Raw genomic sequence first — 16,667 nt, forward strand, 5'->3', positions numbered from 1 at the left:
GATGAAATACATAAAACTATTTGTTAAAATATATTTACTACACAGTGCCGTAGTTCACTGACAAGCTACGCAATGTTGTGAATCATAATCGCAGACAATACATTGGTGATAATGAACGTGATATTGCGTAGCTTGTCAGTGAACTATGGCTCTGTGTATTAAATGCCTCTCCATCTGAAAGCAGGTGATGCAGATTTACTACTAATCACAGAACCGGCTTTAATGTCGAGATGTGCATGATCATCGCATTTGATTATTTAATAGATTATCACAGAATAAGACTAGAACTAGAATAAGGCTCTCAGCCAATCAGATTCAATTCAAGAAAACAAAAGATATTTATTATTATTATTTAATATTATTATATTATTATTTAATGTATGCTTAACAGTCTTGTATTGGTACAGTTTGATATTGGATGGATGGATGTTGAAATTAGAGATTGTACACTTTTTTTTATTGTTTTGCTAATATTTGTTTGTGCTTGAGTTAAGTAAGGGTTCAGTTTTTCTCTCCACCTCTAAATGTTCTCCCTCTTGAGATGAGCAACCTTTGCTTTCACAACCAAAGACAGTTGAAATCTATTTACCTCCTTAAAAAGGACATATTTTTCTGTTGTTCTGACCCCAGCGTGCTCTTTGCAGAGATTAGAAAATGTACAGCAAATGACAGCTGACATAAAGCAGAGGATATAAAGCAGATGTGTGTAATGAAGAGCTCTTCTTTTTGATCAGTGATTTATTTCTTTATGGTGGATGATGATAGAACATTTATACAGTATTTTTTATCTTCTAAGACAGAACAGGGAGGAAAGGAGAGATGTTGTTATCATGAAACATGTTTTCTTTGTCATACTCCTCTAATCAATATCGGCACATTCCTCATTATGACAGTCCTGTGTGTTGCGGGAACACAGATTCTTTTTAATTAGGACGCACACATATATCCAGCAGACTATCACCGTCACAAACAGCATACACAACTTTTGTCCACTTACTCTTTTTCAGCCCGTAATGTATTTGTGTACATCCGTGCAAAAATTATAGTGTAATTAGCAGTGATGTCACCCCTCTTACTCCGAATGTCAAAGTCTTGCGTTTTGCATCCATCATTAGCATTCCCATAATAACAGATGCTGACAAAAATCTCACTAATGAATGTGTAAAATGAATATGTTAATTAGAGCTTATTGCTTTGCAGTTTGGAAACCCGCAATTATAAAACAGCCAAAATTGCATAATTTTGCCAAGAAATGGTTGCCAGTGCCGTGTCTGCATGGTTACTGTGCATTGAATTTGTTAAGCGACTCTAGGTCTCTTCTTTATCTCTCTTTCTCTATCTCAGTGGAGCTGTTGTTGTCAGAGTGATTAATAGTCTCTGGTGAACCCTGCCAGACAAAGGGGGCGTCTCGTCTCCAGCTATATCTCTAATGGTTCATCACTCTTTAGCTGATCCTTCCTGCACCTGCCACCAGTGCCACAGCAGAGCAGCCATAAGCTCGTCATGCAGAAATCTCCCTGGAGACCACCAGGGACCACTTCCTATGTGCTCATGCTGAACTGAAAACAGTTATATAGTGAAGTCAGAAAGAGAAAAATATTCCAGCCTTTATATGGAAGTTTGGTCATGGGAATAAAGACTTCAGTTGAGTTGGTGAAAGTATTATATTGTAATGTAGTGCAGAATCAAGTTTTTATTTAGTACCAGTTAATTGTTTTCACACATGCATTCTTCCTCTTGTGAAGCAAAATATAATTCTAAAATATAGCGCAACGCACACATGGCAATCAGTGTAGTCTGTTTTGAGAACAAATTAAGCTTGTAAGACTTTTCTTTTTAAGTGAATTACTAACTTGCAACACTGCCATTGTAGTCGGATTCCCAAACAAATGATTTGAATGAATTGGTTCTTTCTAGTGAATCAAACAGTGTAGCTCAGTTCTCAAAAGAATGATTCTTATGAGCTGGTTCATTTTAGAGAATCAAAGTCAGATAGCACAACCACTGAAGCTCGTTTCCCGTAGAAATGACTGTAATGAGTGGACTTTAAAAGTCTTGAATGAATCACTAATGGAACTATTAAACAGTGTTTGTAGTTTTATTATACCATTAATTTCAACATGAAAGCAATGTTTTTTTTTTTTTTTTTTGCCATGGTACCCATGGTATTTTGGGGGCATTTCTATAAAGTACTATACAGTATAACCGCAAAAGCACCTGTGATTTTTATTTATTTATTATTATTATTTTTTAAGTATTATTTATTGTGATTCATGATTTATTTATAAAGCATTTCATCAGGTGACGATTTCTCAGATAAAGTGAAAGATCTGTTCCTTTTTTTCTCACTTGAATCCACAAGTAATTGCTCTTTATAAGAATTGCACGAATGATTTTTCAAATGAGTGATATCTCAGAACTGTGAGACTCTCGGAATAATAGGAAACTCTTGCAAATATGCTAATGTTCTCCTCTCTTTTTTCTATTCGGAGGCATAAGCATTTATCCAGAAAATCTAGAAATAAATAATTCAGAGAAAGGAAATTATGTCAGAACAAAATGGATGTAACATAACTGGGGCACATAACTATGTGGTTTTTGCTGGCAACGAACAAAAAACACAGACACAAATATTTCTGGAACGTGAAGAACATTTGACTCATAATCGAGGCATAAAATATGTTGTAATAAGTTCAGAGCACCACATCTTGTGGAAGAGCATCGTGTAGTCAAAGTGCTTTCATGTGCTACGAATACACTCGTATATAAATTCAAGGCATTGATGTTTGCCTACAAAACTACCCCTGGCTCTACACTCATTTACATAAACGTATTACTTCAGACTTATGTGCCCTCTAGAAGCTTGCGTTCTACACGTGAACATCGCTTGATTGTGCCATCCCAAAGTAGCACAAAGTCACTTTTACGGACTTTTAAATTTAAATGTTCCCTCCTGGTGGAATGACCTGCCCAACTCAATCCGAGCAGCTGAGTCCTTAGCCATCTTCAAGAATCGGCTTAAAACATATCTCTTCCATCTTTATTTGACCCTCTAACTTTAGCACTCACTATTCTAATTCTATTCTGTAAAAAAAAAAAATTCTAACTACCTTTCTAATCGTAAAAAGACCTCTAACACTAGCTTGCTCAGTTCTTTTTCTATTCTGTTTTCTTTTTATTTATTATATTATTTAAAAGCCCTTGCTACGTGTACTATGTTAAGCTAACTGAGACTTGTTATAGCACTTATATTACTGCTCTTTTTGTTGTTTTTGATTGCTTCCACTGTCCTCACTTGTAAGTCGCTTTGGATAAAAGTGTCTGCTAAATGAATAAATGTAAATGTAAATATACAATGACAGCAATTTAAATGCAAATCTTGACATTCCCATCGCTCAGTCCACAGGGTTTAGCATGCATCTGAACTGTTTAAGTAATTTCAGTTTGCAAAGCCCTCTGTGTTTGTGTGGGGGGGGGAGAGACACAAGGAAAGAGATAAAACTATCTGTACAATGGCAGTGTTATGAACAATCATTCTGAGCCCTTTCGTTGTCTCAAAGTGATCTTTTCACTCTGCACCTGACACCATTGTGGCATCTTTCTGATAAGTAGAAGCTTTTTGGCTGAAATAAATCATTTCATCTAGTAAATAATACTGTTCCAAAAATATGGATATTTTTAATCCTTTTATCTGGTCCTGTCTATGCAATTACACTGGCCAAGGCTGTTAAAAAGCATGATAGAAGCAGTCATGATGGCCAAAAGCTAATAGAATAATAGCTTTGTGTGCAGATCAGAGCAAAGTTTGTCAAAAGTTATTATTCACTACTAATCTTCCTCTCCAGCTAGCTGTTAGTTCTGAAACAGTAAACAGATGATAGAACACCATCTGATCATTCATTGTGATTTGTACCCCAAAACAGAAATATTGATTCATTTATTGATACGATTCTTGACTTTGAGGTTTAATTCACTTATTCATTGGTCCAGTGGTCAGTTTGAAGTGTGAACTATGTATAGACAAGAGCTGTTTCTCACAAAAAAGCTGTTGTTGTAATAGGTGCCTTTCTATCTACATGCTGACTGGCAGTGATGCAGCAGAGAAGCTGCCTTTTGTTTAAGATACAGCACATGTCTTTATTTCCAGTCTGAGTAAACCAGCAGCAAAAACCTCAAATTACTGCTGAGTTTTCTGGTGTATAAATTGATCTTTTCAATTTCAAGATTAGTTTTGAGTGAAAAGTACTTAAAATAAGATTCTGCTGAAGAGTTATTTTAAGTTATCCAGTGCTTAGTTTGACTAGTGGGTGTAAGAAACAGCAAGTCACTCTGTAAATCCTATTATACTTGGTCATACACACCATCAAACGTGAGTCATGCTGCCTAAGCCTGTCTGCCCTTTCTTCAGTTTATTAGCTGCTCCGGTTAATTATTTGCATCAGCATGAGTCTTGGTGGGAAGAGTATTGAACTTTTTAACTCAAGTAGAAATAATGTATCCTGAGTGCCAGCCGTGTTAATGTTGGTTTGCTCCCAACAGGTCTGGTCGGTCAGTTAATGATTACTTCATCATTCTGACACTGAATGGCACTTGGATGGCATTTCCAAAGCAATAAAATGCTTCCAAATTGACCATGTGGTCAGTAACCGCTCTCTTAATTTGCATGAAATCTGTTGGCATGTTACAATAATAAAGCAAACATGATTGTAATGAATGATGACCAGAGCTGGCCTTTGCAGCAGTTTCCTATGATTTCAGACCAACACTAGAAATGAGAAGTAGAGAGTAGTAGTAGTTTATCATTATGTCGAAAGTCATTTCACTCACTGGCTACATAGGATATATGTACCACACTTACCGTTTCAGTTTCTCACTTTTACATTTTTACAACTTTCACTGTCTCTGGTTACATTTAACTAAACCATGATTGGCATAATTGATCGTAATTTAATTTACTAAAGGACTAAGTGCTAGAGGATTTTTTTTTTAACATAACTAAGAACTCTGAAAATAACTAAGGAGGATAATTAAATTTGAGGAAAACTTTTCTGAACAGTTACATTAAGCCTGTTGTGCAACCAACAATTTATTTGAATGGATTTGCTATTTTAGTCAAGGTGTAATGAAAGTGGAAAACACATTTTTCATCTTTATTTAATAAATTAAGCAAACTGTAAAAGTCTTTTATGTTCACAAAGGTTGCATTTATTTGATCATAATATAGTAAAATATATGTAGCGCTATTACAATTTTTAAAAAAGCATTTGTATTTTAATATGTTTTCTATTGTAAATTTGTCCTGTGATGGCAAAGCTGAATTTTCAGCAGCCCTTACTCCAGACACATGATCAGTCATAAATCATTTTAATTTGCTGATTCGTTGCTTGAAAATGGCTGTGCTGCTTAATACTTTTGTGGGAACTTGGGTACATTTTTTTCACAAGGTTTTCTTTTAACAGGAATTCTTTGTTACACTGTAAAATCTTTATTGTTATTTTTGATCAATTGAATATCCTGGAATAAAATTACTAACCCTCCCCCCGCCCCACCCCCACACACAAAAAAAGCCACAATCTTTGTGTCTAATAGGAGACATATCACCTGACAACATGTTGTAACCCTGCTCTGTCATACATTCCTTTAGTGTGCTTAAAATTCTTTTTCCCTCTGGGACCAATCAGATGATGTGTTCCTCATGTAGCATCAGAGTTAATGCCCCATTTCATGGCCAGATCATCTCTTTATGATGTCAGATGCATGAACTGCTCATTTAAAGCACTGCCGTGTAACATCTTGCTGAGATTTCCTCCCTCTGTAATGTGCCCTCAAATCAAAGTTGCGGTACATAATTAACATAAAACTCTCATTAAAAGTGCATCCCTCACATCCGCCAACATTCTCAGCTGCGGCCCATTTTGTCAAGTCACACATCAAAGACTTTGTTCACACTGTGTGTAAATCCGATTTGTTTTTCAAATCCTGTCTTTAGCAGTCTTTTCATAACAGTCTTTTTTGCACTGGCATTTTAGAAGTGATTAAATCTGATCATATATACATGTATGTATGTGTAATATAAGAATTGGAAATGTGTTTTTTCCCCTCGCTGTTCAGACGACAAGCAAAAGATTAAGATATAAACAACATTTCCTCTGTGGATTCATGAATGCTGTCAATAGTGGTGGCTTTATATTTGCACATTTGGTCCTTAGTGCTCTGAATTTCTAGTACACCTTGTTTTTCCCACCTAGAGTGAGATGAGGACAGAAAATGAGCTGGGAATGGAGAGAAAGAGTGATGGTGAGTAAGTGGCGCAGGGGTTTAATATTTCTATGCCAATTTAGGAGTACCACCACAGGGACATCTCTGTTTTGTTCACACTGATAATAAAGCATGCTGAGACTCCTATCAGAGATTGATGTAACCTCCCTGATGTGTACAGCACAGCCCCAGACATGTTATTTCCAACTTCTACGCTATAGAGAACAAGAAATGTTGGAGTAAAATATCATGTGGGCTCATGAGAGCCTCCAGCCGCCTGCAGTCACTGCCGCAGAATAAGAATGTTAATGTTAATATAAGTTATCATAAATAACCCATATGGTATACACTGATGATGACGTGCAGAGATTCTTTTTGAATAACAAATAAAATCAGTTTCTACTTCATTCATTCTTTGAATTTGTTGGAAGTATTTTGGGTTATTTAATACGCAGCTTCAAATGTACAAGGCTGTGTATTGCTGGATAAAAATCTTACTGACTGAGTTAAAATCAGCCATTGCCACTTCAGGGTTTGTGTGATGCCTCAGAGAAATGCAAAACTCTAATTTCTAATCTAATCTAATTTCCAAGGTGTCTGAAGTAGTAGGAAATGTTCCCACTGAGCATTTGTTTGCAAACTGCATTTTCAGTCTATAGGGCTCTTTTGTCGGCTTAATGGTCACTCTATGTTGCATTAGGGCTTTTTTTCATCCGCTTTGGACTTTTATGCCTTTCTCTGCAGATGTGATGAAGTATACCATGAAAAGGTTCATTTACACTTTCTAAGACATCACAGTAGCAACATAAACAGTTGTGTGCTACAAATAGTAAAAACGTATAAATTGCATGTACTTCTCCTTTTTTTTTCAAAGCATAATCAGTCTCAATTTACAATGAATATTTCAGAAACGCACATTGATTATTCCATTTCCTACTGTATCCTACAATATCGATTGCTTGCTTGTGACAGGGAGCTCTCAGAAAAGTCCAGAGCTGGGATTCTCCCAGTGGGAGTAATGCTGTACTATTCAGATTACTCATAGTGGGGAAGCCATCCATCGCTCCCTGCCCATCTGTCTCTCTTTCTCTTTCTATCTTTGTTTCCAGTCTGTTCTATATTTGCTCTGGGCCATGCAGGCTCTCTGTTTTCCCTGATGCTGTATCCCATCCATCATTAATTAAAGAAAGAGAGAACATCACTGTGTCCTGACAGACACAATTAATAGGGAAATTGCAGCAGTTCTTCTTATTGACATGCTGTGGATTCTTTGACACCATAGTTAATAACTAAAGCGAAGAGCCTTTTCTCTGTCGGTCGTACTTACTCCAAAACATATCTCAAATACAGAGCTTTTCATGCTTTCCTGCTCTTTGTTTGGTGTTACCTACCATTGGATGACCGATAAATCTTTTTGAAACCTCTCTCTTTTCTTCACTTGTTACAGAGGCTACGAGGACCCCATTGAGGCTGAATTAATTGATGAAAGACACCCCTACATCCATGGCATGTACCCAGCACCTCTTGCCCAACCCGAGAGGGGCAGCTTGGCCAGTCTAGATCGCATGGGTGGCCGTCGTTCCCCCTCGATTGACAGCATCCGCAAAGACCCGCGGTGGAGGGACCCCGACCTGCCCGAGGTCATCGCCATGCTAGGTCACCCCATCGATCCGGTCAAATCCAATGCAGCTGCCTACCTGCAGCATCTCTGCTATGAAAATGACAAGATAAAGAAGGATGTCAGGCAGCTGAAGGGGATCCCAGTGCTGGTGGGCTTGTTGGACCACCCTAAAGCTGAAGTCCATCGCAAGGCCTGCGGAGCTTTGAGAAACATCTCCTACGGCAAGGACCACGATAACAAAGTGGCCATCAAGAGCTGTGATGGGATTCCTGCTCTCATCCGTCTGCTGAGGAAAACCAGTGACATGGAGGTTCGGGAACTTATCACAGGTATGATATGATAATTATATCCATCCGCTCTGTTCCATACTGGAATTTAGCACTGTAATCATCAAAACAAAGGATAATTTGTGTCAAAAGATATTTTATTTTATTTGAATGTATAATTTTGTCATATTTTGATCATATGACACTGAAGACTTGAGTCAAGTCTGGCAAGAATCCTACTAATACTAGCCGTAGGCCTCTCTCATGTTTTATACGTTTAACACTAGAACCGCCAGCAGTTAAATTTTACCCATGTACATTACAACTGTATTTACATGGCTAAAGAACATAATATTTCACTGTATTATGCCACTGTCTTCACAAAGAATTGTCTAGAGTCATGAAATGATTATGTCTAGTCGTCAACTATATTTTTATCCTGTTGTTTTATGTTCAAGCCTTTTTAATGCAGGCTATATGAATCCATCATTGTCAGTAGCCTAAGGTTAAAAAAAAAGCCTGCACTGACATCGGAAAATAGAAGGTAGTAGACTAAATATTCAGGTGGTACATTATTATACATTGTCATTAATCAATATATCAATATAACCCTTGCTATTTAAATAAATAATATAGCCTATAGACTATAATGAGAAATAATAATTCACCACTGCATAGGATGATGCGACGACAAATTCAAGTGCACAGCTAAATATTTATTAATTTATTTAGTTATTTCATTTATAGTTTGAATAAGAGAACTTTATAATGATGGTTCTCCAGAGCAGGCATTCAGTTTTTTCACAGATCATGAAAAAAATGTGTGACGTATAACTACTCCTCAACCTGCCTTAGTGATTAACTTTACAGCACACTGTTGCTTTCAGTCTTTCTACAGAATGGAGGGAATAAAGTGTGTAAGTTCCAAACCTAAACCCTGGACAGCCTTATGGTTTATCTGCAAGGCACCTATAAAAACACTGCCCTTGCAATAGTCTTTCAGCAGCCTGGAAAACTGGGAATGTTTTTTCTACAATTAAAAATAATTGCAGGGTTTCAAAAATAGGTTCACCGTGTGCTCTTGAACAACATGGTTGGTACTCGTCAGCAGCATTTATTTACACCTCAACCAAGAAACTTATTGGGTGGATATTGCTAGTACTTTTTTCTTTCTGTTCACTTTTTGTTCTACTTCAGAAGTATTTGCTTAGAATTTTTCATCAACCTTTCCACTTTTCAGCATTATTTTTAATTAAACTGTCTGGTTTAATTTGTTGACCCTGTGTCAAATGTTCTTCACGCCCTGTGAATATTTAGCAGTTCATATTAATATTTTTAAATTAAGGTGGTCAAGACTGATACAACTTCAAAGCATCATAATTTCCTTTTCAGGGCTCTCCAGCTTAGATTTATTATTTAATTACAACCAACCAGCTTCGGCAGTGTGTTTATACCACTAACCATGAACCTCTGCTTCCTTGTTTGCATTCTGTATCTTTGTATCTGCATCAACTCCCCATTCTCCCATTTCTCTTTATTATCTGTCTGTTGTGCTCTGATCGAGCAAGTTTTTAGAAGAAACAGATTAATGGCGTACTTCCTATTTCCATAATACGCACTTATATGACTCTCCGTGTTTTTGGCACGTTCCAGACATTGCAGATTTGGAACTCTTTTTCACTGGCGGAGCAAAAAAGATCAAGTAACTGGCACTATTTTATCAAATAACATTACATAGAGGCATCAAAATGTCAGTGTTTGACTTTGGTTCCTTTTGGACTAAATAAACCATTTTGGTAGTGTGTTGAATCCCACAGTCTGAGTGATTCCTTGTTCTTGTGAGGATTACTGATTGTGTACTCAGATCTCCTCAACACCTAATGATATATATAAAAAAGAAATGTAATGACATTAGAAAAAGGACGCGAAACATAGCTAACAAAATGACATTTGTTCAGAAATTCCAGAAGTCTAGAGTTCGGTGGCATTTCTGAGATGATTACCTCGTGTACCGTTCTTTCCCGTTTGTTTCTCTCTGAGTCAGCTGTCCAATCAGTGTATGATGAATGGCAGGGGGCAGGATGGGACTGTAATAGCCCTAAGTGAATGGCCTGTTAGAACAGCATGTCTGCTGCTCCCAGGAAATTGAATTAGCTGGAAGGCTCCAATGACAAGCAGGAAGGAGTAAACTCAATCAGGCTGCATCTCTTGCAAGGTTCAGCTTCCCTCATGTGGGTTTCATTGGCTCCTTCTGTATTAGATTTGTGGAATATCCAGGAACCTGCTAAAGATGCCAGGGGAACTGAGCAGTTATGACACTAGAGCTCTCTGAAATAACACTGTAATGGCATGGTATAGTGTGTTTTGTACAATTAATATTTCTATATTAATATTTCATATAAACATTTAGATAACCTTTATATTAGCTCAACTGGTAATAGATCAGTGTAAAAGCATGTTGTAATCAACAGTAATAATAGCCTTTGACTGCCTCAACCTGCTCCAGTTTTTCTGCCTCCTATTAAAGCCAATGAAGTGAAGTTAATCAGAATGTGCTATGTATAGACCTCCACATCTCCTCTGACTACAAGCCCATCAGACACAATAACACATGCACGAGTGCATGAGCTGGCTGGTAATGATCCATGCTCCTTAATGTTCCACTTTACCAAATAGACATTCCCATATTCAGCAAGGGCCATGTGTACGGCGTCTGTTATCAGGACTTTAACCAGGGTCTAATGGCCATTCAGCACCTAAGAGGTGATGGCGATGGAGCCTCCTTGCAGATGGAAGTACAAATTTGGTTATTATCCGAGGGTAAATAGATTTATTTTGGTGGTTAATAGAACCCAAGCCCACTTTACACAAAGCTTTGACGTGTTTATAGACCTCTTGTCTCCTTTTGGGAGTTTCTGTGAGCAGAAATGAATCTGGAAGTAATTGCTGAGCGAGAAGAACATGGAGTGATGATGTGTATGAAGGGCAGAAAAAAACAATTCAGAGTTGTATAAGGATGTAGATTTGTTTGAGTTTCTAGTCAACTATGCCATTTCAGAATGACCTGTGGTCCTAGATTTTACTGACCCAAGAAAAGGCTGTTTATTTATTCACTGTACATTTCAAAGGGTGGCAGTAGCTGTATGAGGCTTGCCAAGTTAATAAAACAAAGGACAGTCTTAACGTTGTAGGGGTATATACATCTGCTGGCTTATAGAACAAGCTTCTCTGTTTTATTGTCTAGAAAATAACAGCCTTGCCCCTTTACGTTCTGTTTACTTGGAGCAATGTTTCTCGAACTTTGGTTTTCCTTTCCTTTTTTCCTGTCCAATCCTTCTTAGTCGTGGTCTGTAATGGAGGTTCCTGTCTGAAAACTCAGAATCAATGCTTTTGTAATGCGTAGTGTGTCAACAGATCTAACAGCTCTGCCACTTCTTGTTTGTAGCTCTCGTGTCATTTTAAGAGGTGTAACAGGTCCTTTTTTCTTTTTCTGTTTCTTTTCTCTCTCTGTCTTATTCCACCTGTTAGGAACACTTTGGAACTTGTCGTCCTATGAGCCATTGAAGATGGTGATAATTAACCACGGGCTTCAGACGATGACTAACGAGGTCATTATCCCTCATTCGGGCTGGGAACAGGAGCCAAATGAGGACTCAAAGCCACGAGATGCAGAGTGGACCACCGTCTTCAAGAACACATCAGGATGTCTAAGGTACACTGGTCTGATTGACAACATCCTCCACATCCTTATCAGCTGACCTAGTATTAATGACAATGAAACCTCGTAATGGTCTCTCAGTAATTAAAAGCCTAATTTACTTGCCCCATGTCATCCAAGATGTTCATGCCTTTCTGTCTGCAGTCGAAAAGAAATTAAGGTTTTTGAAGAGAACATTCCAGGTTTTTTTCTCCATATAGTGGACTCCAATGGAAGCCAACAGGTTGAAGGTCCGAATTATAAACAACGGGTTGAAACTTCCTTCTACATCATGCGTGCCTTTCTGGTGTTCCAAGCTAGGGCAAGATGTGCATTTGTGGCTAAAAAAGTATAGAATTAGTATTATTATATATATTTTTTTTTTGCTAGATAAGACCTTTATTCCTCAGCTGGGATCGTGTAGAGTCATTTTAAGCTGCACTTGAAACTGCAGTTTGGACCTTCAACCTGTTGGCCATCATTGAAGTCCACTATATGGAGAAAAATCCTGGAATGTTCTGGTAGTGAATTAATCCTTTAAGATGACACGTCTTTTGTTTTGTAATGTTACTTTTGTATTCTTTATTGTTTGTTTCAGCTTCATGTCAACTACTAAAACTTGTTTTAATAGCGTACACTTTTGTTAACAATGACAACTTTGGTCTTTCTTGTTTAACTCATTGTTATACTGCCATATATTCCTTGATATGGTTCCTGTGCACTAGGGGTAGAATAGCAGATCTTATTGTTTAGGATTGAGATCATAATTTCTGCCTATGGGGGAAACGGCAGTTAAAATTAGCTTTTGCTGTATAGAGAGGTTACCAATAACCGTTCAAAATGGAAAACAAAAGCAGGAAAAGATGATTTTGTATAGATTATATTTTTGTCAGAAGAAAAGTTAAAAAATATCTTCACATTATAACTAAAGGCAAAAATCAATAGCCTCTGTCTGTTCTATATTTAACCATTTTTGGTATTATGTTTCGAGCCTCTCTGTAGAAACGGATCCTCTCCTCTGGGGGTCATTCTAGCAGCTCAGCTTTTGATTAAGATATCCAGTCACTAAAGGGCTTTATATCTCCATGGTTACCATGCATCTTGCCACAATAAATTGAGTTTTTTTTTTTTCTTGCACCCACTCCTGAGAAAATTGCTGTGTAAGAGTGGTCCCGGGTGATTCTGTTATTTGCCTGAAAAGGAAATGACCTTTTTTTATTCAGTTTGATCTTTGCCTGGCTCAGCAATTATAAATGGACATTCAATCCATTAATAATAAGTAATGTTTAAATCTCTAGCATAAACTGTTACGCCTTGTCAAAACTACAACCCATTAGAATGACTCATCAGATCATGAAATGCTCATCCTCGGGTTAAACATTGTGTTATAGTGCCATGATGGCGCCTACAGTGATCCTTCCGTTTCAGGATTCACATAATGTTGTTGCACTCTAAACACTGTGGCAGTTTTTTCTTGCCTTGTTTGGCTGTGACTGTCCTTGTTTGACCTACAGACTTCTGTGGCTGTTGTGGATAAGCCTCAGCTCACAGGTCTGATTGTGTAAATCAGCTTGCTAACAGCAGAAGAAGGTCAGTGTAATTCAGTTTCATGACCTCCAGTGCTCTCTTTAATCCTTTATCTTGTGATTGCATGAGTAGGTACTTCGAACGCAGTGTTGTGTGCTGGTTGTGTCATAAATTAGCAATTATGATGCATTCGGTGTATCATGCTACATTATGATATTGTTGATTAGATCAGTGACCTTTCAGAAGCAGGATTTGGATACTACACTAATTCACTTCAGAAATTGTATGTGGTATTGCATTTAATTCCTCCATCTCTTCTCTTATTTGAGCTGTGTCCTGTGTTGTGTGCGAGCTCAGCGCTGATGCTCCGGAGGGATGGGGCTGTGTTTCCACCCTCTGTTTCCTCTTTAGCAGCCAGGCCTCTAATCTCCAGCTGCTGCTGCTGGTTGTGCTGCAACCCACTGGGCCAAGTCCAGCTTCTGCGTGCTTCTGTGTGTGTGTGTGACTCTACCTCCCTGCCTTCATCTGCTCTTCTCAGTCTTTCCCTCTACTTCAAGTATACTTGAAGTTAGACCTACTGGATATCTGATATCTGCTAAATTAAAAAAAATTAATTATGAAGCATGGATATTATTGGGTCCCACTTTATATTAGGTGCACTTAACTACTTGCATCAAAAAATAAGTACAATATACAATATTGTGTTCATATTGTATTATATTGGGATGTGCGTAGGGTTAGGGGCAAGTTTGGAGGTATGGGTAGGTTTAAGGTGTAAGGGATGGATCTTTTTGGATCGGATTTTTTATAATATTTTTTTATATATAAGTACAATGTAAACGGGTATGTAACAAATAAGTGCACTGTATCAAATTATTAGTTTAAGGGCCAGATTTACTAACAACTTCTTTTTGCCCTTAAAATAGTACTGTTAGGATTTACTAAAGACATGCAGTGAAGAATTAGCACTGAAAAGCCATGGAGACAGTTTCTTTTGGGCCTGACCTTATTGAATATGCATTTGTAATGGGTTTCCATTTCAGACACAATGGGAGGAGAGTATTGAATTAAATAACACGACGGGATTTACTAATGTTTGCACTCGTCAAATTTACTGGTATTTGCGCCATTATTTAATGCCCAAAAAAGTATGTCTTGAAGCAGGCGGTAATTTGCGCTGGTCTTGGTTGATTGCGCTGATCATTATGGAAATGATCTGGCTGTGTCTCTGCACTCTAATTTGCCATGTTTAGAAAATCTGTCCCCAAATGTAAGTACAAGGCCACCTAATATAAAGTGGGACCCATTATTGCTATAGTTAATTTATGTATCTATTACTGATTGAGTTTATGCTGACTTCAACTAATATTGTTCTGAATGATCAAGAAACATTTCTTACTATTGTCATTATTGAAAAGAATTGTGCTGCTTAATATTTTTGTGGAAACCGTGATACATTTTTGGGATTGCTTGATTGAAGAATTTAGATACAGTACATTTTTTTAAAATCAATTAATTAATCGGAAATGTATTTTTCCCATGTATCACAAGGCAAGCCAAATCCAGTTTTGGTCATCCTCTTTCTCTTTATTTTAAAGAGGAGCACTGTGAACAATTTCCCTTTTCTTACTTTCTCTGCACTCTTTTACTTTTTTGCAGCCTCCTTATCTCTCTTTAGCACTAAGTTTCTCCTTTGCCAGGGCTCTCACTGGCTATTGCCGTTTGATAGGTCAGTCAATGTGATCAGGTTAACCAGTGCCTCAGCGGGTCTAAAGCTTGTATCAGAGAGAGATGGCATTACAGCCATCATGGCATCATGTGTTTCCATGCGCTGCCACCTCTCAGCAGGTCATCGCAGACATGCGGTTGTGCACAACGCCACTCCATCCTCATCCTGTCTTTTTAGCCTCAGCTCAGCCTGTATCCATGGAAACTGTATCCAGTGACATCTGTTGCCTAGTAAGCTGCTTGGAGGCAGAGTTTTGTTTCCTGTCTCTCTTTGACAGAGGGAGAGCACCCTTTATTTATTTATTTGCTCATTGGGACAAATGTGCACATTTGTAATTCCTGATTAAGTGGTGCATCTATGTCCTGTTTATATTTTAGATTTTTGAAGGATAAAAGGAATGTTTTTTGGGCTGAAAGGAATGTTTTACCCAAAAATGAAAAAATTGCTGTCAAGTTACTCATCCCCAGGCCATCCAAAATAAAGATTTGGACTCATTCTGACGGCATCCATTCACTGTGAGATAGTGATGTAATGCTAAATATCTCCAAATCTGGTGTGATAAAGAAATGAACTCATCTACTGTACATCAGGGATGGCTTTAGGGTGTGTAAGTTTTAAAGTAAAGTTTTATTTTTGGATGAACTAGAGCAGAGCTGAGCAATGAAGGGTTTTCAGTGACAGATTTGATATATTTTCATAAACATCTTCCAGTATTTCAAGGATATAATCTCATGTATCAGTCAAAGAATAATACATTCCTGTTATCGTTATATACAAAAATATTTTATAATTTTTAATTAAGATAATTTATTCCAAAAAGTCATTTATAATAAGTGATTTGCCTGGCACCTGTGTAATCACAGCTTGAAGTGCCACCAAATAATATATTACAATTATTTGTTTTATTAAATTTTCCCATAATATTATACTATTTTATACGATATAAGGTGCAAGAGATTGCAGGGAGTATTGAATATTGTGCTGACTGTCCTTCACGCATTAGGGAGGAAAAAGACAGGTAGCTGTAAAAGCGCAATCCATCTCTCTTATATCTGGACTGCCGCCACAACAGATGTACAGCTGGAAAATGTTAGATTCCATATGGGTGTTATACTGAAAATGGGTTTGAATTTCTTCTGCTAGAGAGGGGCCCATTTGTTTGGCAGGGTGCTAGTTTAATTTATGTTTTATAGATAGTGATGACTCTGGAGTTTTTATGGATAGGATTCTAACACCGCAGTTTAGTTAAAAAAAACTAAAGCTTGAACAGCTGGTAGGAAAGAAATTTCAGGGTAAAGGATGAAGAACCCAGATGGCTCCTGGTGCCATTTCTCAAGCTGTGAACACATCTGACGTTCTTTTCATTTTTCTTCTGTAATGTTAACCATGTAACTTTATAATTTTATCTGTCCTCCTTTAATTTTTTTGTTTGGTCATTTTAGCAGGTCTGAGATCAGAATGAGGCTTGAATGTGGGTTTAATTGGATTGGGTGGCTGTGTATTGCTTATCATACACTTTCCAACAAAAATGTGTGAATTACCACAATAAAATATTTTTCATATAATCAT

At 37.5% G+C, this 16,667-nt stretch overlaps 1 protein-coding gene across 22 annotated transcripts in view; it reads left to right on the forward strand.

Moving 5' to 3' along the window:
* arvcfb (ARVCF delta catenin family member b) overlaps positions 1–16,667 on the forward strand; it is a 183,376-nt gene that overhangs the window by 129,282 nt on the left and 37,427 nt on the right. For all 22 annotated transcript variants that reach the window (XM_052555784.1, XM_052555783.1, XM_052555789.1 and 19 more), the window contains 2 exons: positions 7,706–8,208; positions 11,674–11,857. In XM_052555784.1, coding sequence (XP_052411744.1) covers positions 7,706–8,208; positions 11,674–11,857 — 687 coding nt within the window. The remainder of the gene's footprint in view (positions 1–7,705; positions 8,209–11,673; positions 11,858–16,667) is intronic.

The sequence above is a fragment of the Carassius gibelio genome, chromosome B5 (genome assembly GCF_023724105.1).
Source record: "Carassius gibelio isolate Cgi1373 ecotype wild population from Czech Republic chromosome B5, carGib1.2-hapl.c, whole genome shotgun sequence".
Classification (NCBI taxonomy): Eukaryota; Metazoa; Chordata; class Actinopteri; order Cypriniformes; family Cyprinidae; genus Carassius; species Carassius gibelio.